The 24,157-nt window shown below is 37.1% G+C and overlaps 4 protein-coding genes across 4 annotated transcripts in view; 3 read left to right on the forward strand and 1 right to left on the reverse strand.

Annotated features, from left to right (window-relative positions):
* Window positions 1-19,040, forward strand: part of LOC122084796 (caffeic acid 3-O-methyltransferase-like) — a 35,459-nt gene extending 16,419 nt beyond the window's left edge. The window contains exons 2-4 of the mRNA XM_042653227.1: window positions 15,208-15,595; window positions 15,694-16,007; window positions 18,862-19,040. Coding sequence (XP_042509161.1) covers window positions 15,213-15,595; window positions 15,694-16,007; window positions 18,862-19,040 — 876 coding nt within the window. The 5' untranslated portion in view covers window positions 15,208-15,212. The remainder of the gene's footprint in view (window positions 1-15,207; window positions 15,596-15,693; window positions 16,008-18,861) is intronic.
* LOC122084343 (caffeic acid 3-O-methyltransferase-like) lies at window positions 436-3,154 on the forward strand. Its single transcript, XM_042652514.1, has 4 exons — window positions 436-1,182; window positions 1,424-1,737; window positions 2,416-2,480; window positions 2,790-3,154. Exons 1-4 carry the CDS (start codon window positions 800-802, stop codon window positions 3,090-3,092), a joined length of 1,065 nt encoding a protein of 354 aa, XP_042508448.1. The 5' UTR covers window positions 436-799; the 3' UTR covers window positions 3,093-3,154.
* On the forward strand, window positions 6,392-9,075 carry LOC122084795 (caffeic acid 3-O-methyltransferase-like). Its single transcript, XM_042653226.1, has 4 exons — window positions 6,392-6,788; window positions 6,883-7,196; window positions 8,188-8,252; window positions 8,776-9,075. The coding sequence occupies exons 1-4, from the start codon at window positions 6,409-6,411 to the stop codon at window positions 9,073-9,075; spliced, it is 1,059 nt and encodes a 352-aa protein (XP_042509160.1). The 5' UTR covers window positions 6,392-6,408.
* Window positions 19,041-21,611: 2,571 nt separating the features above from the next.
* On the reverse strand, window positions 21,612-23,648 carry LOC122084797 (scoulerine-9-O-methyltransferase 2-like). Its single transcript, XM_042653228.1, has 3 exons — window positions 23,396-23,648; window positions 22,570-22,655; window positions 21,612-21,836 (listed from the first exon to the last, which is right to left on the reverse strand). The coding sequence occupies exons 1-3, from the start codon at window positions 23,646-23,648 to the stop codon at window positions 21,612-21,614; spliced, it is 564 nt and encodes a 187-aa protein (XP_042509162.1).
* Window positions 23,649-24,157: the final 509 nt, after the last annotated feature.

Consider the following 24,157-nt stretch of genomic DNA (forward strand, 5'->3'; position numbering starts at 1 on the left):
TAGTGAATCATCTTCTTCTTCGTCCGAGGACGTACCACACCACCCTGGTATGTGAACCTCGTTAAATCTCTGTGTCGTACGGATCTATTGTCTCTTTATTATTCGTGTTTCTTGGTATTTGATCTAACAAATCTTTCAATGGGTTAATCAAATCGGTTTTGACTATTTAAACGGTTTGATTTTCATGGTTTTAATTCAGTTTGAAACTAACGGGTTAAACGGATCGATTCGGTTTCAAACCATTTAACTAATCGGCTTGAAACTTGAAACCATAATCAAACCATTTACTAAATGATTTTACGATTTCGATGTAAACAATTCGATTCAATTTCGATTTCAAATTACATGAGGCAGCAGGGCAGGTGAATTTCTTCCGTTTAGACTTTAGAAATCCTCTCCAAGCTTATCCATAAGATGATACCATGGCACCGTTATGAGCCTATGACAACATCGGACTAGAGATGTTGAACGGACGCTTGGACTGGAGACTGGAGACTGGAGACTGGAGACTGGAGAGAGTTTGCTGGATTGAATTCTGGGGCCCTGGGTGATGTAATGGCTGTCGTCATGGATAAGGATTTCCTCATGGACTGATGGGTTTAGAGAGAGAGAGAGAGAGAGAGAGAGAGAGGGGTCTGGCACCACCAGAACCACGTGAAGTGCTGTTGACTAATTGCAACGTAGACTAGATCAACCACTTCCAACTGAAGAACACAACTGGGAAATCAATTTCAATTCTTCAGTCACTTTGTTCACTGAGTATTTGATAAAAAGCCTCAAAGAAAGGGAAGAAAGTAATATGGCTTCCACAATGGAAGAAGAAGAAGAGAGTCAGTTGTTGGCCATGCAAATGGTGAGTGCTTCTGTTCTGCCCATGGTATTGAAAGCAGCTTTGGAGCTTCATGTGTTCGACATAATAGCCGAAGCTGGTCCGGGCGCATGCCTCTCCCCTACAGACATCGCATCTCGGCTCCCCACTCAGAACCCAGATGCACCTGATCTTCTTGATCGTATGCTTCGTCTTCTGGTTTCCCATTCTCTTCTCACTTGCTCTGTTCTCAGCCATGATCACAGGGTCTATGCCTTGGCACCTGCCTCCAAACTGTTTGTTAAGGACAAGGATGGAGGGTCTTTGGCTACCATGTTTCATATTTTCAATGGTCACACTTTCGTCAAGAGCTGGTATTCCTTTTTTTGATAACTGGTATTCATTTATACATTATCCATTTCTATGTTACAAATCTAACATTTTCATGTAAAGCGTACTAATTTTAACTGAAAATTTTCTTTCTACATGATTCTACTGAGAAACAAACAGAACTTTGGTAATTAGTTAATTTCAATCATCATCATCATAGTTGGTAAATGGTAATGGGTATAATTAAGGTGTTCCTTTTCAATGATTACCATTGCCTGTACACAGGTACCACTTGAAGGAATCAATTCTAGAAGGAGGTGGCCTTCCATTTCAAAAGGCATATGGAGAGAACCTTACCGACTACCTTGCGAAGGACCCTAAACTGAAGGAGGTTTTCGGAAGCGCATTGTTTGAATTCAATGTCCCCTTCATGAAGAAGGTTCTTGACACATACAAAGGGTTTGAAGGCCTGCAAGTTCTGGTTGATGTAGGCGGAGGGACTGGACAAATCCTTAGCATGATTATCTCCAAATATCCATCCATCAAGGGCATCAACTTCGATCTGCCTCATGTCATTGAAAGAGCTCCCCCTTATTCAGGTATATGTGGCCAACTGCATGAGACACGAACTCTCATACTAATCAAAACTCCACTATTTCGGCCATGTCGGTAGCTCTGCTTCTTAACTTTTTATCACCTCATGCTCCATCTGTTTTCTAGTAGAACGCACATAAAAAGGAAAATTTTTAAGTAAATATGGTTGGAAATTTGACAGTGGCTTACCCAGAAAATTCCAATCTACCAAGGTTGACCAAATCATCAGTCCAAATTGTATGTAAAACTCTTGAGTCGGTGTTTGATGGAAACCATCCAATGCTACCTACATTGGAAAGGCCCACTAATGCTGTCTACTGAAACAAAACAATTCACTTGTTACAATAATGAGAGAACAGAAACAGAGTAAACAAAGCAACCACATTGAAAACTAAGATTCCGGTTGATTATCCCCTAATTTGAATTGAAGTTGGATCAGAATCAATGGAACTGATCCAATGTTCGGTTTCGAGTTATAAAACCTTGATTCCCCTAGCTTCCATCATTGAGGACTAAGATTGATAAAATGTTAACTATTATATATCTGTTTTAGGTTAGTGATTAATTCGGGTTTCCAAGACAAACACATCTGATTCCTTGGCCTAGTCTATCATATATTGATTTTATCTTTTTTGTTTATTTATATAAATAACTTGAAGGATATGGGATGATTTTGTTTGTAGGTGTGGAACATGTCGGAGGAGATATGTTTACAAGTATTCCAAAAGGAGATGCAATTTTTATGAAGGTGTGTAAGATCTAACATTATTGCAAGCTTATCCTTTCTTAAAAATATAGATGACTCTATGTTGTATTATAGATCAATAAGCTACAGTATTAAACACCAACAGAATGTTGTCATTGTCGTTTTACCGAAACTTTGTGGCGAATTTAGAAGTTCATTGTTGCTTGGGCCCATTGATATCCTTGATTTGTAGGAAACTAGGAGTACTTGTGCTCCTCAGCATTTGTTTCTATTAGTTAGATGTGTCCTGTAATTTTGCTTTTGGAAGTTTCACCAAATTTAGCTTATCTAGTTTTTGAATGACACTTGCAGAATATAATTCATCACCTTTGTAGTGAAGAACAGTGCTTGAAGTTACTAAAAAGTTGCTACGAAGTGTTACCAGATTTTGGAAAGTTGATTGTTGTGGATTTGATTGCTCAAACCTCCCCAGAGACAAATATTGCTGCTAAAGGCATTCTGCAAATGGAAATGTTGTTTGGAACTATAATGAACACTAATGGAAAGGAGAGGACAAAAGAAGAATTTTCTGCTTTAGCAAGAGAAGCTGGATTTGCTGGTATTAATGTGGCATGTTGTGCTTACACCTTCTCAGTCATCGAATTCTATAAATAGATGTAATATTTAACACTCATTTAGTACTTGCTTGAATAAAATGCACTATGTGATTCACATTACTATTTTGTTGAAAACTATGTTCATGAACCAAGGGTCGACAGTGAAGAGCAATTAATATAGAGAATTTCGACCAACCTAAGCAGATTTAAAGCCAAGCAATCAAGAAGAAGCATAGTTAGAGAAAGGTAGAAAGCAATCAAAGCATAAATAAGAAGTTTAGTTTCGGTGTACTAGGTTTTAAATAACCAAGCAGAAGATAATTTATAACAAAAGTGAAAATGTTCTATGGCAAGAAAAAGTGGGAAAAAGATTCTCTCTAACACTAACGACCTTCCAACAACTCATCCTAAGAGCTGAGAGGGCTTGGACATGTATCCTAATGAATTGTGATTTTTCATAGGTTTCATCCTAAATTTTTCCTGATTAGGGCCAAAGCTTGACATTTTTTTTATATGGTCACCCCGTTTTGTATATAGATTGAATTTTATTGGATGAAAATCTTGAATGGAATATTATCAGTTGTTTAAAGGACAATAATCTCATTATTAAACTTAGATTGATCCCCAGACATGAGAGGTCTTTACCGTTACAATCAAAGATAATGGATTTTGATGTACCAACGGTTGATGTTTCTTGTGAATATATATTAGTGAATTAGATTCATAGTGTTTAATCAACTGTAGATGATAGAGAGTAGAGACTCTCAACTAAGAATCTATTCCCATATTAGGTGAATATCGAGACACAGTATATGAAAATGATTCTCTAAAAGCTTTGGTGTTTTAACAATATCTTGATTTGGAAAATAATGATCCTTCTGATTGTATTTGTATAGAGTTCGGAAAATCGAGATATTTTGGTTTCAAAAGTGTAGGCATTTTTATATCATTGATGGAGATAAAAATATTTATTTCCATTAATTATAGCTTGGCAAAGCATAGTTGTACATATCATAGAATTTCAACTTTTTCTTTTTTATTATTTTATTCATCAAGGAGCCAAGTCAATTCTGTGGATGAGAATTCTCATTTATCTTCTAATCATCTTTCTTCCATTTTTCCTTATTCTAACTCTCTTGACCCATTTTTTAAAGAATCACTTTTTCTTCTTTGGGGAGGACACCACATGGACAGAGAATCTAGACTCTTAGTTGAAAGAATGACTATTCTCTCATGAGGATTGAATCAAATTTGTAGTTTTAGCTTAAACACTGTTGGGAGGTTCTTGAGCCTGATGTTTGTGATTTTGTTAGGATTTTTTTCTCAATTGACACTTTAGTATTCGGGGTTAATCATACTCTTATTACTTCAATTCTTAAAAAGGATAACCATCCTATGATTGAAGATTTTAGAACAATTAGTTTATGTAACATGTCTTACAAGATTGTGGTGAAAATTCTGGCTAATCGTCTTAAATATCTTCTTGAGAATTATATTTTCCCATTTCAGGCTGGGTTTATTCTTAGAAGACAAATCTTTGACAATTATTATTGCGTAGAAATTTTTTTTATTACTTAACTCAAAGAAAGAAGGGAGAAATAATAGGATATATGACAATTAAATTAGATATGTCAAAGGCATATGATAGGTTACAAAGAGTTTTCATTGGCTATATTTGAATTTTTAGATTTCAAACCTTCATGGTGTGATTTAATATGTCATTTGATTTCCTTAGTTTTCTTTTAAAGTCGAAGGCAGTTTTATTAATTAAAAATAAAATAAAATAAAAAGTAGGAGGTTGTTGTTTCTATAATCCATCTAAGGGTATGTTGTTTCTATGATTCATCTAACCTCAAGAGCACCCTCCACCAATTCCCTGAGATGGATCATAGAAACAACAGTCTTCTACTTTTTATTTTTTAAGAGGGAGTGTGGCGTCAATATTTACACAAGGGCCAATGGAAAGGCATAATAAAGCATAAATAGAGACATCATTTTGCATTTTATGGAGGCTGAAATGAGAGTTTGAACTCTATGAGAATAGAGACGTCATTTTGCATTTTAGGCGTAAGGGAATAGTGGCTGATATAAGGACCACTTGGGCTTTGGGGTAGTCAGTTGGTTATCTAAAATGTGTTGAGTAGATATAATTATCCCAACTGCTTTTTATTCTGTAAATACTTAAATAAATTTGAAAGAAATGGACTTTAAGCAATGAAATCCTAAATTATCTATCTTGGTGTTATCTTTGGGAAGAGATGGGCTATCTCCAAATTAAGCCAAACTTGGTCTTATCTTGAGAAGATACGAACTCTCCCTAAATTAGGACAAGACATTATCGCTTCATTTGTAGAGTCAATCCTATTTTTTTTTCTATTTTATTTTATATATTCTATCTTTATCTTATTCCCTTTTCCCCTATTTTCTCTCCTCAATCTTGTATGTACATGTCAGATATATTGAACTATATGATGGGGACCTCATAATCATCTTACCAAGTTAAATTTCAAATTCTAATAAAAATAGGAAGCCATTACGTATTGAATGCTAAGTTTCATAAGACTGCCACAGTGACATATTTATAATGTTGTATTATAAAAATTTAATGTCGCTTTGATTGTTGGCATCTACAATTTGTCCCCACACATTATATGCCACACATATATTTGATATAGGGTCATACCCCTCTAATTTGTTGAAATCTCAATCTAAAACAAATAAGGGAAGTGGTTAAAAATAAAGCTTAAAATTTTATACAATTTCAAAAAACCACTTTAATATATTAGAATCTAGAGGTATTTATATAATTTCGGATCAATTTGAATACAATCTCGAGACATTTTCATTTTTCATTTCTGGTTGAGACATGGTGATGGTTTGGCAGGTGAATTTCATATTTTTAAGGGTTAAAATAATCCCTAGCTAGATGATAATTATGGCACTACCAAGATAGGTTGGTTGACTGGATTGGAGTGATTTGACTATCTTTATTTATTGGTTATTGATGTCATTACAGGGCTTTATCAAAAACTTATTTTGTGTTGGTGGAGATCTGGTATTTTTTGAATCCTTACGTAAAGAATTAGTAAAGAAATATTTTTTCAACAAAGGAGTGCGTTAGGAAAGATTGGTTGACGAAATATGAACAAGACTGGATCCTGATGGATTTCCCCAAGGACTCATGGCATATATATATATATATATATATATATATATATAGAGAGAGAGAGAGAGAGAGAGAGAGAGAGAGAGTCCATTAGTGACCCAAAGCATGGATAAATATCTCATTAATCCAACTAACTAATCCACTCGCTCATTCTTCAATTGCTTTGTTAACCTCATCAGCCATCACACCACAAAGGGAAGAAAGTAATATGGCTTCCACAATGGAAGAAGAAGAGAGTGAGTTGTTGGCCATGCAAATGGTGGGTGCTTCTGTTACTCCCATGGTGTTGAAAGCAGCTATGGATCTTCATGTGTTCGACATAATAGCCGAAGCTGGAACCGGCGCATGCCTCTCCCCTCTAGAAATCGCATCTCGGCTCCCCACTCAGAACCCAGATGCGCCCCGTCTCCTCGATCGTATGCTGCGTCTTCTGGTTTCCCACTCTCTCCTCACTTGCACTGTGATCAGCCATGACCACAGGATCTATGGCTTGGCATCTGCTTCTAAACTGCTTATTAAGGATAAGGATGGAGGGTCCTTGGCTCCCATGTTTCATATTGTCCAGGATCAGGCTTCCATTAAGAGCTGGTAGTAATCCTTTATAGATTATCCATTTAAATGGTAAAGATCTGTTAATTTCTAGTTGTTTCTTTTCACTGATTAATTAATTGCCTTTTCTTAGGTACTACTTGAAGGAATCGATTCTAGAAGGAGGTGAGCGTCCATTCTATAGGGCACATGGAGAGAGCGCAACGGACTACGTTTTGAAGGACCCTAAAATGAAGGAGGTTTTAGGAAGCTTACAGTTAGAATACAATGTGCCCTTCATGAAGAAGTTTCTTGATACATATAAAGGGTTTGAAGGCCTGCAAGTTCTGATTGATGTTGGCGGAGGGGTTGGACAAGTCCTCAGCATGATCATCTCCAAATATCCATCTATCAAGGGCATCAACCTCGATCTTCCTCATGTCATAGAAAGAGCTCCATCTTATTCAGGTATATATGGCTAGCTCTGTTCGAGCCCTAGGCTGCACCTTTACTTTCTTTCTTTCTTTCCCTTTTTTTTTTTTTTTCAATGAAGAAGATATTAAAGAGGAGAAATCCAAAATTGGGGGGGGGGGGGAAATGCTGCTGTCGAGGTTGGCTGCAACCCCATGGCAACAGCCAAGGGAATGAATTTTCCCACCTCAACCCATAAAATTTCATTCCCCTAACGGGTAGCAGGGGTCGCAGCCACAGGCAGTAGTCAAGTTTCAATTGGCAAAACAAAGTACAAAGAGAAGTTAATGATACACCAAAAATTAAGAGGGGGGATAACATCAGGAAGGTCCCATAACGAAGCGACATGTCTATTTCTATTTTCTATCGAGACAAAATACATAATTTTGAACAATTTTATTCTTAACTTGGAATATGGTAACATCAGAAATCTGCTCCAAAGTATGCAAGAGATTCTTTTTTTTTTTCCACCAGATATGGTTGATCACTGTACTGAAAATCAACTTATCAAAGTAGTCAAAGGGGAATTTTCCCTTAATTAAAGATTTTAAAATCCAACTCCATTCCTTGTCGAAAGGATTCTTTTACCATTAGGTTTCATTTGTTTTTTAGTAAATTAAACATACAAAAAGGAGTTTTTTTTTTATTTTTTATAATATATTCTTTACTATTATTACAGATTTTAATTGAAAATCTTGTTTTTTCATGGGTTTTCCTTGAAAACAAACAAAATACTTTCAATGCAGAGTCATCCGATGTCCAATATCTAATTATAAGACATTGACTCTGACAGCCTTCCATCATTGTGAGCTAAGATTGCTGAAATATTAAGTCTTAATCTGTTTTAGGTTAGTGGTTGGTTCAGGGTTCCAATATCAACTATCCATTTCCCTGGTGTACTCTATCATACCTTGATTTTAATTTTTTTTTTAAATAGTTTTATTTATCTAAATAAATAACTTGAAGGCAATGGATGATTTTGATGTAGGCGTGGAACATGTTGGAGGAGATTTGTTTATAAGTATTCCAAAGGGCGATGCAATTCTCATGAAGGTATGTAAAATCTAACTTTCTGCGAGAATGAGCTTTGTTTGAGTGAAAGAGAGAAGAGATGACCCTTTATTTTTTAAGTAGATCTTCAAGCTTGAGTACTGACCACTGACCACCAGGGTTTTAGAAATCAGTATTAGATATGGTTTCGGTCTCGACTGATATTGATTCGATCGTTTATATCAGTTTAGATTGGATAAATTTACCCATGGTTTTCACTTAAAAAATGGGTATTTAAATATTTTTACCATTGGTCTATAAGAATCCATCGATACGGGATTGCCCTCAAAATTGGTATCACCTTCCACCGGTACCAGTACAATTCAGACGATTCCTACAATCCGCTGTCTATCCCTAGAACCAGACCACTGATATAATGTTATATTAGTCACTTAACCGAAACGACAATTATGAATTTAAAAGTCTACTATTAAATCTTCTTTGACTATTTTTTTTGGGGGGGGGGGGGGGGGGGGGATAAGTTTCACTATATTTTACTTGTCTAGATATTGAATGAAACTTGCAGAATATAATTCACCATTACAGTGATGAACAATGCTTGAAGCTACTGAAAAATTGCTTCGAAGCGTTACCAGATTTTGGTAAGGTGATTATTGTGGATTTGGTTGTCCCAACATTTCCAGAGACAAATGTTGCTATTAAGAACATCTTACAAATGGATATGTTCATGTCAACTATGCGGAATCCTATCGGAAAGGAGAGGACAGAAGAAGAATATACTGTTTTGGCGAGAGAAGCTGGATTTGACCATACTAGTGTCACATATTGTGCTTACACCTTTTCCGTCATGGAATTCTATAAATAAATGTAACAATTAATGCTTATTTATTCTTACTATAATAAAATGCACTATGTATGTTCATCAAATTTCCAATTAAATAGCGAAGAAATGAGGGGCAAATCTAAATCGATGTGTCACACCCCAATTATAATAAACCCAATTTATCATTAGGAATACCAATAGTGTAAGTAAGACACGTACCTGTCTTACAAACCTACCAAGATCTCTGATAGCAATACCTTAACATAAACAATTTAATAACACAAATTAACCAATGGCAGCAGAATCAAAGTATAATAGCGGAATCATAAGTAAAATGGGAAACATCTATTGATAATATAAATATCCATAACCAAGTTATTCTGTTACAATTATCCAAGAATTATAAATATTAAGTCCAAAGTATACCATCCACGGTTTAATATCAGAATAATCAAAAGTACGCCACACATCTCAGGGTGCTGCATAAACACAATAATCACAGGCATAATCCTGATCTTGCTCCTCGGCCTCTGGCATCCACCAGTCACCTACGTCGTAATCAAGCCCCGCTGAGATCGAGTCACCACCAAGCAGCACTATTATACCTGCATCATCATCTAAAAAGGGATGTTTACATGGGGTGAGTTTTCCAACTCACTCAGTGAGGGGTGGGGTTCATGCATAACCAAGCAAAGTAGTCGCATAAATAATTTATGATACATGATTATAGAAATTAAAATACATAGTCCATGATGCTCGTGATGCAATTCATTTATTTTACCATCCACCTAACAATAGAACTAAGTATGGTAAATGCTACTACGGCACATTAAGTTGTATCCTTGGTCTTGAAATCTCAATCGACTACATAGCAATACAAACCCTAGCCAAGATTAGGAGCTTGCCGATCCCAGTATGAGTCCATCAGTCACCCAACAAACCCTTGATAACCCCCTCCTGACAGTCACGACACTAGTATCACCATCGGCCATGCCGGATAAGTTTCCTCTGACAATAATCACATTGTACGGTGGATGTGGCATTCCAGGAAGGTTAATCAAGCATACCACCATTGGATTATCCAACACCTTACCCCCTGTTGGCAAGGGGACGTAGTGTGGGGAATGTCACCTAACCACAATATCCTACATGCCTTTCATAATGATACAGTTAGTATGGATCATGCAACACCAATATCAACATCCACCACAAAGCGGGTCCATTTCCAAGTATAATCCCAGGGTACACGATATCGGGAGCACATCGGCTACAAGGTGTAACCCATGACTATATACCTATATAGCATGCATAGAAATTGAGTATGGACTACGCAACACCGGGATTCCCAGCGGCCACGAAGAGTAGCCATTTCCAAATGCAGTCCCAAAATACACGATATCGGGGTACACATAGGCCACAAAGTGTAATTCATGATTACAACTAACTCTAATGCACATAATCAAAGCATGAATATAACAAACATACGACAATCATGGAACCGTTACCACCTCGGCCACATCGGATTTCGTCTCATGCATACAACAACCATGTGGTGATCACGGTACTGGAACCAACTCGGCCACACCGGATCCCGCCACACATATCAATATACATCTCATATCATAATTAACATTTCCAATACAAATGAACCGACATAGTTATCAAAATCATGATCGTCAAACTAAACATGTCAATAATAAAATGATAATTTAAATATACGATTGCATGTGAATAGTAGTTAATATTGTAAACATTTCATAAAATAAAATCAATCATCCCTCACCTTGATTTTTCTTGTGTGGATTGGGCTTCAAGTATGGTCACCAGTTGTTCAATTTGCTACCGGCCTCGGGTTACATGCGAATCTCTATCCTAAGCACAAGCACAGTCGAGTGTTATTATGTGTCGAAAACATCGGAAGGGTGCCATAGGGGTTACCCTCAAAGGGCACAGACAAGGTCCCACATTGACTGTACTATCACCAGAAACAGTCATTTTTCACTAGAAACATCAATGTAATAGAGAGCTCCTAAGGCTGAACATGTCAGCGGAAACAGACCCAGTCTTTTAGCTGGGGTGTTTCCGTTGGCAATATAGAAGCTGCCCGTGAGATTTGGGATTTTCTGGCTCGTGCCCGATCACTGGGATTTACTCCATGGAGTTTGAAGGGGATGTTCCTAGTATTATTTTAAACCACTAAAATCCCGATTCCACCAAGCTATTTGGTAGATATGTTGATAGAATGATCAAAACCCTAGATGGTCATTTGGTCTACTTGTTGTCAGAGCTCATTGGACTTGGTTTGAGCTCGGCAATGACACTAGGGAGGTGAAATACATAATCCCCGAGCTCTAGAGGGTATATGGGCCAAGATTCCATCTATAACTAGCTTACCTTAGCATAAAATGAAGAGAGAGAGAGTGGTAGGAGAGGTAGCACTTACCTCAAGCAAAGATTCTGGCAAGGATGCGTGTAATTGGGAGCAAGTGTGAGTCCAAACCCTTCTTCCTTCTTCCCCCTCATTTCTCTTCCTTTCTCTTCTCTCCTTTCACTCTTCCACGTTCTTGTACAAGTGAGATTCCTCATTTCCACTTATATAGTAAGTTAGGTACTTAGGGCCTGTTTGGCTGATCCTAGTTTGGTCCAAGTAGGTTAATCTGACTTCTGAGGTACGTAGACCCAACTCCTTTGGTCCGTAGGGTGCACATGTCATAAGGAAGGTGTGGGGGAGTATTTGAAATCATCTGGTGTTGTTCACGATGCAGGCGGTGGAACCCTCAGGCATCGGAACCCAACCAGCAGCCTAAATGGCCAGCGGAAATAGGTCAGCGAAAATAGACTCAGTGTTTCTGCTGGAGTGTTTCTGGTGATTAAGACAGTTTGTTGTCTTAGCTGCTTGCTGTCCATTAGTTGGTCTCGCACAGGTAGTTGCCCTAGGTTGTACTAATGGTCTTCCGACAGTTTTAGTGGTGCCAAGATTCGGGCGTGAGGTGTCGAGTCACTTACCGTATGGGATCGAAAGGTCTAAATCCACTCCAGTTGGATTGGTGAGCAATACACGAGCACGTGGGGTCATCTCTCCCTCTTTCTGCAATGGGCAGCCGTGAGCCAAAACTCGGTGGTACTTTCCACCTCCGGTCCAAGATCTATCACAACAATTCAAATTAGACCGGATCAGGGCATGGATGTAACACAATGACTTTTCATCGTACACCAAGTAAACTACTATCTTTCCTTGTCTTTTCCTAGTTATTTCCACAAAAGAAATTATTCAATTGAATAACCAGTCTCAAAAGTCACTTCTTTCTCTCTTATTTTGAATGCAATCAGCTTTCCTTCATCCTTTCCTAGTATTTTTCCACATAATGGTTTAGATAGAAAATGATAGATAATATTGATTATTGAAAATCACTCCTTTTTCAAGGAATGCAACCATATTTACTTTATCTTTTCCTAGTGATTTCCATGAAATAGATGACTGAATAACCATTCTCAAAAGTCACTCATTTACCTCTTTTATTTAAATGCAACCAATTTTCCTTCATCTTTCCTGGTGTTTTCCACATAATGGTTTAGATAGAAAATGATAGATAATAACCATTCTTGAAAGGTACATTTTTTTTTAATTAATTTTATTTTTCTCAAGGAAGCAAAACCATATTTCCTTTATCTTTTTCTAGAGTTTTTCCATGAAATTGATTGATAAGAAAGAAAATGACAAACAATAACCATTCTAGAAAGATACCCTATCTTATATTTTTATTTTTCTCAGAGAAAGCAACCAAATATCCAAAATTTAATTTCATTATCCCTGCACTTTTCTTTTCCCTAATTACATGGGGAAGCAACCAACTTTCAAAGATTCTAAAAAAAAGTCCAATTTTCATGTTTCATGAATGGATGTTGATTTATCCTCCAAGTTTGACTCATATGAGTGTGAAACTAGATGTGGATGTAAAAAATGTCTGTTATTCCCATAATTGCTATCTATGCCAATTGATTCAAACATAAGACTGATAAGATTCTCAATGGTCTTGATTCATCCTTACTAGATTTATTGGCTACTGGGCCTGAGTTAGATTCCATAAAATGCTTCCTAATGCACACCTTTGTTGAATAAAATATTCTTTTGACCCAATCTGTTTTTTCTCCTTTTATCAGATTCCATGAAGAAGCCATGACAACAGCCATCACATCCACACCCAGGGGATTAATAATAACCAATAAATAATGATAGTCAAATCACTCCAATCCAGTCAACCAACCTATCAGGTCCAAGCCTCCTAATATCACAAGGTTGATAAATAAAATGGTGTTATGGTGTGGCCATAGTTATCGTCTAGCTAGGTATTATTCTAACCCTTAAAAATAAGAAATTCATCTGCCAGACCATTACCATGTCTCAACCAGAAATGAAAAATGAAAAAGCCTCAAGATTGTATTCAAATTGATTCAAAATTATATAAATACCTCATTCTAATATAGTAAAGTGGTTTTTTGAAATTTTATAAAATTTTAAACTTTATTTTTAACCACTTCCCTTATTTTTTTTAGTTTGAAATTTTTTTAAAAAATTAGATGGGTATAAGATCCTATATCAAATATTCAAATATATGTGTGGCATATAGCATGTGTGGGGACAAATTGTAGATGCCACATTAAATTTTCATATGACAACATTATAAATTTGTCACTGTGGCAGTCTTGTGAAACTTAGCATTCATTACGTAATGGCTTCCTATTTTTATTAGAATTTGGAATCTGACCTGGTAAGATGACTATGAGATCCCATCACATAGTTAAAAATATCTGACACGTACATACAAGATTGAGGAGAGAAAGTAGGGGAAAAGAGAATAAGATAAAGATGAAAAAAATAGAATAAAATAGAGAAAAAATAAAGTTGGTTTTACAAATGAAGCGATAATGTTTTGACCTAATTTGGAGATAATTCGTTTATTCTCCTATATCTCGTATTTGATATAGGATCTTATACCCATCTAATTTTTTAAAAAAATTTCAAACTAAAAAAAATAAGGGAAGTGGTTAAAAATAAATCTTTCAGATTTATATAAAATTTACAGAATAAAAAGCAGTTGGGATAATTACATCTACTCGACACGTTTTGGATAACCAACCCACTCCCCCAAAGTCCATCCAAAGGGTCCTTATGTCAGCAATTATTCCCTTACCCCTATATTGCAAAATGATATCTCTATTTATGTTTTATTGTCCCTTTACATGGCCCTTATGCAAATATTGAGGCCACACTCCCCTGTGGAAAACAATGCTCTCCCCCTTAAATATCAACCTTGTGATATTAGGAGGCTTGGACCTGATAGGTTGGTTGACTGGATTGGAGTGATTTGACTATCATTATTTATTGGTTATTATTAATCCCCTGGGTGTGGATGTGATGGCTGTTGTCATGGCTTCTTCATGGAATCTGATAAAAGGAGAAAAAACAGATTGGGTCAAAAGAATATTTTATTCAACAAAGGTGTGCATGAGGAAGGATTAGTTGGCGAAATGTGAACCAAAGACCTCCACTTAGTTTCATCGAAACTTCATTCTAGTCATAGATAGATCACCTTGGTTGATGTAATGGTGTGTCATGGATTTCCCTATGGACTCATGGCAGAGAGAGAGAGAGAGAGAGAGAGAGAGAGATTTTGCTTGTTTTTGTTTTGGGATTTATTATTTATTCCATAATTTGTAAATATCTCATTTATCATTTCTTATACCTTTCCATTGATCCTTGTGCAAATACAAGGCCACACTCCCCACGAAAAACACTACTCTCTCCCTCTGAAAAAAAGAAAAAGGAAAAATTACACCATAATGACACCATTTGTTTTTGGAGTGAAGCCTCCATGACACCATTTAATTAATCGGCCTTGTGATCTTCGGGGGAGGCTTGGACCGGATGTGGCAATATTAGACTAATGAATATCCTTATTGAACACTCCAGCCGTGGATTCAATGGTTGTCATCATGAGGAGAGAGAAAGAGAGCACCATTCAACCTGCAAGGCAACTCCTTGGCTCAATCCACAACTAGAGTTCAGACTGAAGAGCTCTGGCAACCAATTTAAATACTTCTATATAAAGATTACTAGTATTTAATTAGGAGTATAGATTATGAAGAAAGAGGCAAAAGAGAACTCAAGTGAAGGTGATATGGCTTTGACAATGGAAGAAGAACAGAGTGAATTGTTGGCCATGGAAATGGTGAGTGCTTCTGTTCTGCCCATGGTATTGAAAGCAGCTTTGGAGCTCCATGTGTTCGACATAATAGCCGAAGCTGGTCCTAGCGCACGGCTCTCCCCTCTAGACATTGCATCTCGGCTACCCACTCAGAACCCAGATGCACCACGTCTTCTCGATCGTATGCTACGTCTTCTGGCTTCCCACTCTGCTCTCACTTGCTCTGTTCTCAACCATGACAACAGGGTCTATGGTTTGGCACCTGCCTCGAAGCTGTTTCTTAAGGACAAGGATGGAGGGTCCTTGGCTTCCTTCTTCACTCATCGTATCCAGGATTATGATATTACCAAGAGCTGGTATTCCTTAATTAATTGATTTTGAATCATCTTCATCATTCTTTGTAATGGTATAACTAAGGTGACTCTTTTTACTGATTGGTTTACTGAATTCTCAGGTACCACTTGAAGGATTCAATTCTAGAAGGAGGTGGGACTCCATTCTATAAAGCACATGGAATGGACATTGTGGAATATGTTGTGAGCGACCCTAAACGGATTGAGGTTTTTGGAAGCTCATTGTCTGAATTTAATGTACTCTTGATGAAGAAAGTTCTTGATACATACGAAGGGTTCGAAGGCCTGCAAGTTCTGGTTGATGTAGGTGGAGGGAATGGACAAATCCTTAGTATGATCATCTCCAAATATCCATCCATCAAGGGTATCAATTTTGATCAGTCTCATGTTATAGAAAAAGCGCCCCCTCGTTCAGGTATGGCCGACTACATGACACCTCTCATACTACTCGATCCCTGTGCTTTATAGAATGGAATCTCACCTCCTTGGAATGCATTTGTTGTAGGATTTGAGCTTCTCTGTTGGCACTTTCCCTCCCTTCTTGCCTAGCTTTCAAAATTTAGGATTGATTATGTTATGTTGTCCAATTTGAATAAAAATCGATCAACCCAGATACTGATTTCATCTGATTCTTAAAAAAAAAAAAGATAATAATAAAAATAAAAATAAAAATAAAAATAAATAAATAAATCTTTGGATGCATTCTCTTTTAGGTTAGTGTCTAGTTCCAGGGTTCCAATACAAACCATCCAATTCCTTGGCTTAGTCTATATTGTACATTGATTTTGCCCCCTTTTTTTTTTTTTTGAATTCTATTTTTATATTAAAATTTTTTTTCTGAATGATGAGAGATGATTTTGTTGTAGGTGTGGATCGGAACATTTCACAGGATATATGTTTATAAGTATCCCTAAAAGGTGATGCAATTTTCATGAAGGTATGTAAGATCTAATTAACCTTATTGCAAGCTTATCTTATCCAAAAACATAAGAGAGAGAGAGAGAGATGATGACGCCTTACAGCGTCATAGATCTTTAAGCTTTACTGATCAACACCAACAGAATATTGTGTCATGGTCATTTCACCGAGACCTATATTGTGAATATAAAAGTTTATTATTCGAAAAAAAAAGAAAAAGAAAAAAAGCTTGGTTACGTCATCCCTCTAGACACAAGATGTACAAAATTACTATCCCATCCCTTATGAAATAGTTTTTTTACTCATATCAATGCCCTTGCATGCACTCTCGTTATCCTCCCCTCACTTGTGCAGGGTCGTGCGACCAAATATCGATGTCTTGCCAAAAAAATTATAAATGTTCATTATGGCTTAGGCTGATTGATACCCTTCACTTACAGGAATGCTTGTAGTGCTCCTCATCAATCATTCGTATTAGTTAGATGTGTCTTTCACTTTTTTTTTTTTTTTTTTCCTTTTAGGGGCAGGTTTTTTCTGTCTAATAGTGGCCTTTATACCCAGACATAGGAGCACACCCCCAGGAGGTGCATGGTGGTTATTGCACACCCCATGTATTTGTGGCGCAAGGGTTGCTCTCGGACAACAAACTTTGTCCCTTTTTTTTTATATTTGTTCAGAAGATTTGAATTACCTAAGTTTTGAATGAAACTTGCAGGCTGTACTTCATGCATGTAGTGATGAAAATTGCGTGAAGGTACTTAAAAATTGCTATGAAGCATTACTAGATTATGGAAAAGTGATTATTGCAAATTTGGTTGCTCCAACCTCCCAGGGACTGTTGGGAAATTGGAAATTGGATTGAAGATTGATTGGATTGAAGATTGTCATTGTTGGCAACTATTTTTATTAACTATTGGTTCAACGGTTCAATGGTTAATTGAAGAGAGTTGATGTGGTTCGATTGGTTTAATTTCAAAGTGGAACCGGGTTGGCAACTATTTTAATTATTGGTTCAACGGTTCAACGGTTAATTGAAGAGAGTTGATGTGGTTTGTTTGGTTTAATTTCAAAGTGGAACCGGTAGAGCTCAATTTAATTAGATCAATGTAGCCATTACATGGTGATGATGTCAACATGCACTACAGTCCAATTTCAAAGTGGAACCGGTAGACATTTTGATTAGATGAATGTAGCCATTACATGGTGATGATGTCAACATGCACTACAGTCCAAGTCTTATATGAAATCCTAGAGAAAAAGAGAAGATAATGTCAAAATTTGATTACAAGTGGGACTTCGTCTTATACACGTAACAGAATATATACAAGGACAGATGTTCGGTTTTCAAATCAATTTCTCCCTTGCGCACATGGATCCGATCAGTCCGAGCTTTGGTAAAAGTCAAGAAGTTGAAGTAGAGAAGGAGTTGTTTGCTGAGTTGCTACGATCCCATTGGAGTTTGAAGAATATTTTAATGCCAAATAAAAGGGACGTCGTTTTCTCAAAGCATGGACAGTTATTCTTAGAGTTCTAATTGAAAAACAATAACTGGATCCGAATAGGACTGATCCTCTGCGTGAATGGGTGCTGCTCAAGTTTACAAACAATATAAAATGATTTTTTTTTTGTTTTAGAATTGGGTAATTTTTCTCTACAAGAAGCAGAACCGAGAAAGAGAAAGAGAGAGAGGAAGAGAAGCAACCTTGAGAGAGAGATCCAAAAGGTTGAGATGTTGATGGTTTGAGCATGTTCTTCTATATGTCAAACAAGCAATCATCAACGGGGTTTACACAGGTTGAGGTAATTCGTATCTGAAATCCCTATTTTTATATTCTAGAGTGTTTATTGTTGAGAAACTCTAGATCAATGGTGTATTGGGTTGGGATTTTATTTTATTGATTTAAAATTGTGAACCTAGCAAGTTGGGGCTTGTCTAGGGTGTGGGGTTGTTGCCCTTGTCTGAGTTGCATCTCAGATTGAAGCAGGGATAAGTTCCTGGACCGTTGTAGCGGTAAAAAGTTGAGTATTGGGGAAATACGAAACCCTATATGGGTATTCCTCCGTGGAGTAGGCACTTTAGCTGAACCACGTATATCTGGTGTTATTGTCTCGCATTTATTTTTCTACATATATTTGAAGTGCGTGTTGTGCAGAGTGGTGGGACACTGTCTGGTAGACTCAGCCACATTGTGGTGTGAGGTGGACGTGTCGTTGTTTGCGTGATTGGTAATTACGGGATTGCCTCAGCCAATTTAGAACTTGAAAATTGGAAGTTATTGTTGGGTTGCAATTAAGGAAAGTTTTGAAACCATTGATTCACCCCCCTCTCAGTGTCAATCTGGGAACATCAGGGACAAATGTTGCTTCTAAATGCATTCTGCAAATGGAAATACAATTCACAATTCTAAACGGTTATGGAAGGGAGAGAACAAAAGAAAAATTTGCTGCTTTGGCAAGAGAAGCTGGATTTGCCGGTGTTCGTGTGGCTTCTTGTGCTTACACCTACTCGATCTTAGAATTCTATAAGTAGATGTAATTGTTACCTTTCCTTTTATTCTTGCTGGAATAAAATGCAATATGTTTCAGATTTGGAGATCCATTGATTTCGAGATTAGACATAAGAAGACCCTTCCTTTCCTCTTGGAATCTTTTCATTCAGTTTGCCCCCTTGTCCCATTATAAAGAAAATACTAAATGAATGGAAGGGATGTTTTGAATACATCACCAGATCAGTATTCAGAATTCATTTGCCTTTCCAACAGTAGGGACCCATAATATGATTCAAATTGGACTCAGCGAAAATGGATTGAGTGGTGATTGCAAGAAATGATTCATAGAGCAGAAATTAGCATAGATTTTTTAAAATTAAGTTTTGGGGTTTTGGACTTTAGACATTGGAGAGACAAATGAAAGAAGATTTTGTTGGGATTTGTTTGGGTTTTAACATTCAATTACTTATGGTCCTCGCTGAGCAGGAGAACCGTGGAGACAGGCTTCCTATTCCAACCATTGCACTCTTTCATAATCTTGAATTCCTAATACTCTATTTTCTCACACCGCAATTTTTCCGAGATGAAATTCTACATGGGATTAGAGGGACTTGGGTTCCACCTATCCACAAAATTTAAGCCCATCAAATCTATCACATTGTAGATCTTTATTACGTCTGGCTTGATAAGATTAATAAGGTAAGTCATTCTAAAAAGTTATACCCTTAATAAAAATAACATAAATTAATAATTAATTATATTTTCTTAGATAAAGGGGCATGCTTGGTCCAATGCTAAAGTATGTATGTTGCAACCTAATAGTCAATGGAGCAAAACAACCTCTTAACATTCTTAAGGTAAGATTACGTAGTTCTTATCTCTGGACCTCACACATGCGGCCGCCTCACGCACCAAGTACATCCTTTCTTTTATATTTTCTTAGACAACCCTCTAAGTTGCCACACCTTATGCTCTTTCATGGTCATCTGATCCACCACATGGTAGATATTTGATCTTCCATGACGACAAGTTAACCTCAATGTCCCTCCCCTGCCCAATCTAAATTAAGATTTCTTAAGCATTGCTATTATACGGGGATCTGTACAAATTCATAAAGTTAGCTAGAGAGAACCCATAAGGATTAGAAACTCATTAAAATCAAGAAACATGTATCAATACTTCTGAATAAATTCTGAAATATATGTTGGCATACTTTGAAAATCCCCTAAATGCTTAAAACTGCTAAACCATATTCATGAAAATCTAATAATCATCCATTATCCATTGGTCTCAATCACAGTCCAAACATGTAAATCTTGCTAGGATTGCAATCAAAGTTTTCCCTCCTCCAAATCCATATTTAGTATTGTAACCTAGATAATGATTCAAATTAAATTCCACTGCTTTGATAAAAGTGAGGCCACTAAGTGAGGACAGAGATTTTATATTCCATTTAAGATGGAACCCTAATGATTTGTGGGAAATGTGGATTTCTCCCTCTTCCAAAAGCATCTTCTTGGCATTTTTGAAGAACAAGGTGATCGGCTTTTGGTGTTGACTGCATATGTGAAAAAAATAAATAAATAGAATTAGTTACAGCCATACACCAAAAGGGCAAAAACGAAAAAAAAAAAAAAAAAAAAAAAAAACTTAGGGCCTGTTTGATAACGTAACCAGAAACGTGTTTCTGTGTTTTCTTGTTCTCAGAAACACAGAAACGGCATAAATACCGTTTGGTAAAAGTGTTCTGTTCCACTTGTTTCTTGAAACATAAATTGAAATTTATAACAATTTATGCTTCAAGAAACATGAATGACGAAACAAGTTTTACTTGTTTCGCTTGTTTCTCGAAACAAAAAAGGGGCACAATTTCACGATCGACCGACACACCAACTTAAAAATCTATGAAAATTTATCATGTTCATTCGAAGATCGACACCCCCCTTCCTCTGATTTTCGTTGAAGGAGCTCTGCTTCTCCTGCGTACCCTATGACGGGGAGCTCTGCTTCTCCGGCGTACCTGACGACGGGGAGCTTCATCTCGTTGGTGGAACACCAACCACGATCGTCACCCTCTTCAACAGTACGCCTCCCTTCAACGATAGTGAAGCTACTGGACTCCTTAATCACCTCTGGGTCTCGCGAAGGGGGCGGCCAGGTTCGTCGCCGCTTCTTCCACTCCTCAGGTCCTACCTCTTACATTCGTAAATCGTAATCGAACTCTGGATCTCAATCTGCCGGTGGCACTCCGCTGCAAGGCCCCAATCAATGAGGAATCAACTCCAAATTCTGCCCTAGTTCTCCACTTCTCCGGTAAATCGTAACCTAATTCTGAATCTCGATTTGCCGGGAGGCCCTTCATCTCTTTCATCCAAAATCCAAATTGTCGAGCCTCAGTTGAAAGTCACGACTAGCGACTCCATTGTCTCAAGCTGCACGAAGCAGACAACCACCATCCTTGTTGCTGCTCGAAGCTGCAGGTATGCTCTCTCTCTCTGTCTCTCTCGTTTGCTCTGTCCCATTCTTCTCTCTCTCTCGCATGCTCGTTGTCTCTCTTTTTCCTAGGAACCGTGAGCCTTGGTAAGTGTTAAAACTTTGGGTAACCTAGGGTTTCATATAGTTTTGAGGTTTGTTGGTAAACCTCTTCCACAATTCTTGATCCCAAAGCTGGTTTCCTTTTCAATAACGACTCTGTTCTCATCATTGCCGATATCCTCATATTGAATGAATCCATTTCCTTCACCCGTGATAACAATCGAACTCTGGTGTTTGTTTTGAATGTCGGTGTTGAACCAGAAACCTGGGTTTAACCACATGCATAGAGACTCGTATGGCCGCTAATAAGAGTTTCAAGAAACAAAGTTTATCAAACACCCAAAATTCTGTTTCTGTTCCCAGAAACGGAAATTTATGTTTCTGTCGTTTCTTGAAACAGAAACAGCAGAAGCGTTATCAAACGGGCCCTTAGTTATTATCAAATCAAGAAATTATTCCTTGGCAAAATTTGTGTACATATATAGCTTGGTAAGAAATTAGAAATTTAATTTTAGAAGAGTGAGCCATTATCTGATAACTGAGAATCTAGACCTTGCCAATAGAATTTTTGCTAGCTAATAATTGATTTCCTATAGTTATATTTAAGAGGGGAATTACTAATTAACACATGCAGGAAGGATACAGTAACCAATCAATCTACTAATTAAGGCTGAGATCTCTTCAATTTATGTTCGAATAAATTGACATGGATAGCCACGATGGAAATTTCCTCCATTTTTTTTTTTTTTTTTTATCAATACCAATCACACACTCATAGGAGATGATAATGCAAGAGACATATATGCAATTTGGCTATTTTTGTTGAAATCTTAGATGCATTTGGTTGCTTCCCCAAGTATTTAGGCCAGGGAATACTAAAATCATATTGAATTAAAGTCCTTAACTCGAAACAAATATTTACTAGAGTTGGAGTTCTTGCGACTCTTTACTAAAGAAACCAGCAAGGGGGAAATTGAAGACAATCCAATCAAATTTCATACCCTTTAGGATCTTGTGGCCTAACATATTTGTTACATCCACTCCATGAAGAACCATACATCCTCTATTCTTCAAATCCTTGCTGTTGGACATAGCATTGCCATAGTTTTTCTTTAAGAAACCTGAAATACAAACCCCAGAGTTGCATTATAGACACTACTTGGAGTGGAATAATTGTACTGAAACAACCCAAGGGAGAAAGCATATTTTGTGGTTGAGATTCAACTTCCATTTTTTTTTTTTCTTCTCAGAGTTTTCATGAGAGGATGCATATCCTATGTTCCAATGGGTCATAGCATGCTTTCTTATACTAAATGCAGGAAGATAGAAATTTCATAGTTAACTCCTTCAGGAGGTATATATTATGTAAGATCAAACACTAAGAAACACGAATAATAAAGAGACAATAGATCCGTACGACATAGAGATTTAACGTGTTTCACACACCAGGGTGGTGTGCTACGTCCTCGGGCTAAGAAGAAAATGATTCACTATGTAGAAGAGAGATTATAAAAAGAAGATGATTCACTACGTAGAAGAGAGGTTACACCCTAACAGCGGCGAGGAAAAACTCGCCCTGGAACCCTAAAACTACACACTAACCTAAAAGAGAATGCATCCAAAGAATTTTTTTTTTTTTCCTTTTTAAGAATCAGATGAAATCAGTATCTGGGTTGATCGATTTTTATTCAAATTGGACAACATAACATAATCATTCCTAAATCTTGAAAGCTAGGCAAGAGGGGAAAGTGCCAACAGAGAAGCTCAAATCCTTCAACAAATGCATTCCAAGGAGGTGAGATTCCATTCTATAAAGCACAGGGATCGAGTAGTATGAGAGGTGTCATGTAGTTGGCCATACCTGAACGAGGCGGCGCTCTTTCTATAACATGAGACTGATCAAAATTGATACCCTTGATGGATGGATATTTGGAGACAATCATACTAAGGATTTGTCCATTCCCTCCACCTACATCAACCAGAACTTGCAGGCTTTCGAACCCTTCGTAAGTGTCAAGAACCATCTTCATCAAGAGTACATTAAATTCTGGCAATGAGCTTCCAAAAACCTCAATCCGTATAGGATCACTCACAACATATTCCACAATATTCATTCCATGTGCTTTATAAACAGAGCTAAATTGACTGATCCTGCCGATACAAACCCATCTGAGATCAATATCCTAATACCGATAACCATTGAATAGCCTAATATTGATCAAGTTAATCATATCCGGCCCAAGCCTCCCTCGAAGATCACAAGGCCGATTAATTAAATGGGGTTTCCATGCAAAACCAAATGGCGTCATTGCATGTGGTGCCTTCTACTTTTATTTTTTTTTTTTAAGGGGGAGAGCATTGTTTTCCACAGGGGAGTGTGGCCTCAATATTTGCATAAGGGCCATGTAAAGGGACAATAAAACATAAATAGAGATATCATTTTGCAATATAGGGGTAAGGGAATAATTGCTGACATAAGGACCCTTTGGATGGACTTTGGGGGAGTGGGTTGGTTATCCAAAACGTGTCGAGTAGATGTAATTATCCCAACTGCTTTTTATTCTGTAAATATTTAAATAAATCTGAAAGAAATAACCTTCAAGTAATAAAATCCTAAATTATC

The sequence above is a fragment of the Macadamia integrifolia genome, chromosome 7, assembly GCF_013358625.1.
Source record: "Macadamia integrifolia cultivar HAES 741 chromosome 7, SCU_Mint_v3, whole genome shotgun sequence".
Taxonomy (NCBI): Eukaryota; Viridiplantae; Streptophyta; class Magnoliopsida; order Proteales; family Proteaceae; genus Macadamia; species Macadamia integrifolia.

What these genes read in the sequence shown, in the direction of transcription:
- LOC122084343 (XM_042652514.1), top strand. Translation starts at nt 800, where the DNA reads ATGGCTTCCACAATGGAAGAAGAAGAAGAGAGTCAGTTGTTGGCCATG. An exon ending in AAGAGCTCCCCCTTATTCAG is followed by an intron (nt 1,738 to 2,415) that starts GTATATGTGGCC and finishes TTTTGTTTGTAG; the next exon opens with GTGTGGAACATGTCGGAGGA. An exon ending in GAGATGCAATTTTTATGAAG is followed by an intron (nt 2,481 to 2,789) that starts GTGTGTAAGATC and finishes TGACACTTGCAG; the next exon opens with AATATAATTCATCACCTTTG.
- LOC122084795 (XM_042653226.1), top strand. Translation starts at nt 6,409, where the DNA reads ATGGCTTCCACAATGGAAGAAGAAGAGAGTGAGTTGTTGGCCATGCAA. An exon ending in CAGGCTTCCATTAAGAGCTG is followed by an intron (nt 6,789 to 6,882) that starts GTAGTAATCCTT and finishes GCCTTTTCTTAG; the next exon opens with GTACTACTTGAAGGAATCGA. An exon ending in AAGAGCTCCATCTTATTCAG is followed by an intron (nt 7,197 to 8,187) that starts GTATATATGGCT and finishes ATTTTGATGTAG; the next exon opens with GCGTGGAACATGTTGGAGGA.
- LOC122084797 (XM_042653228.1), bottom strand. Translation starts at nt 23,648, where the DNA reads ATGAATATTGTGGAATATGTTGTGAGTGATCCTATACGGATTGAGGTT. An exon ending in AAGAGCGCCGCCTCGTTCAG is followed by an intron (nt 22,656 to 23,395) that starts GTATGGCCAACT and finishes TTTGTATTTCAG; the next exon opens with GTTTCTTAAAGAAAAACTAT. An exon ending in TGGTTCTTCATGGAGTGGAT is followed by an intron (nt 21,837 to 22,569) that starts GTAACAAATATG and finishes AACTCTTATTAG; the next exon opens with CGGCCATACGAGTCTCTATG.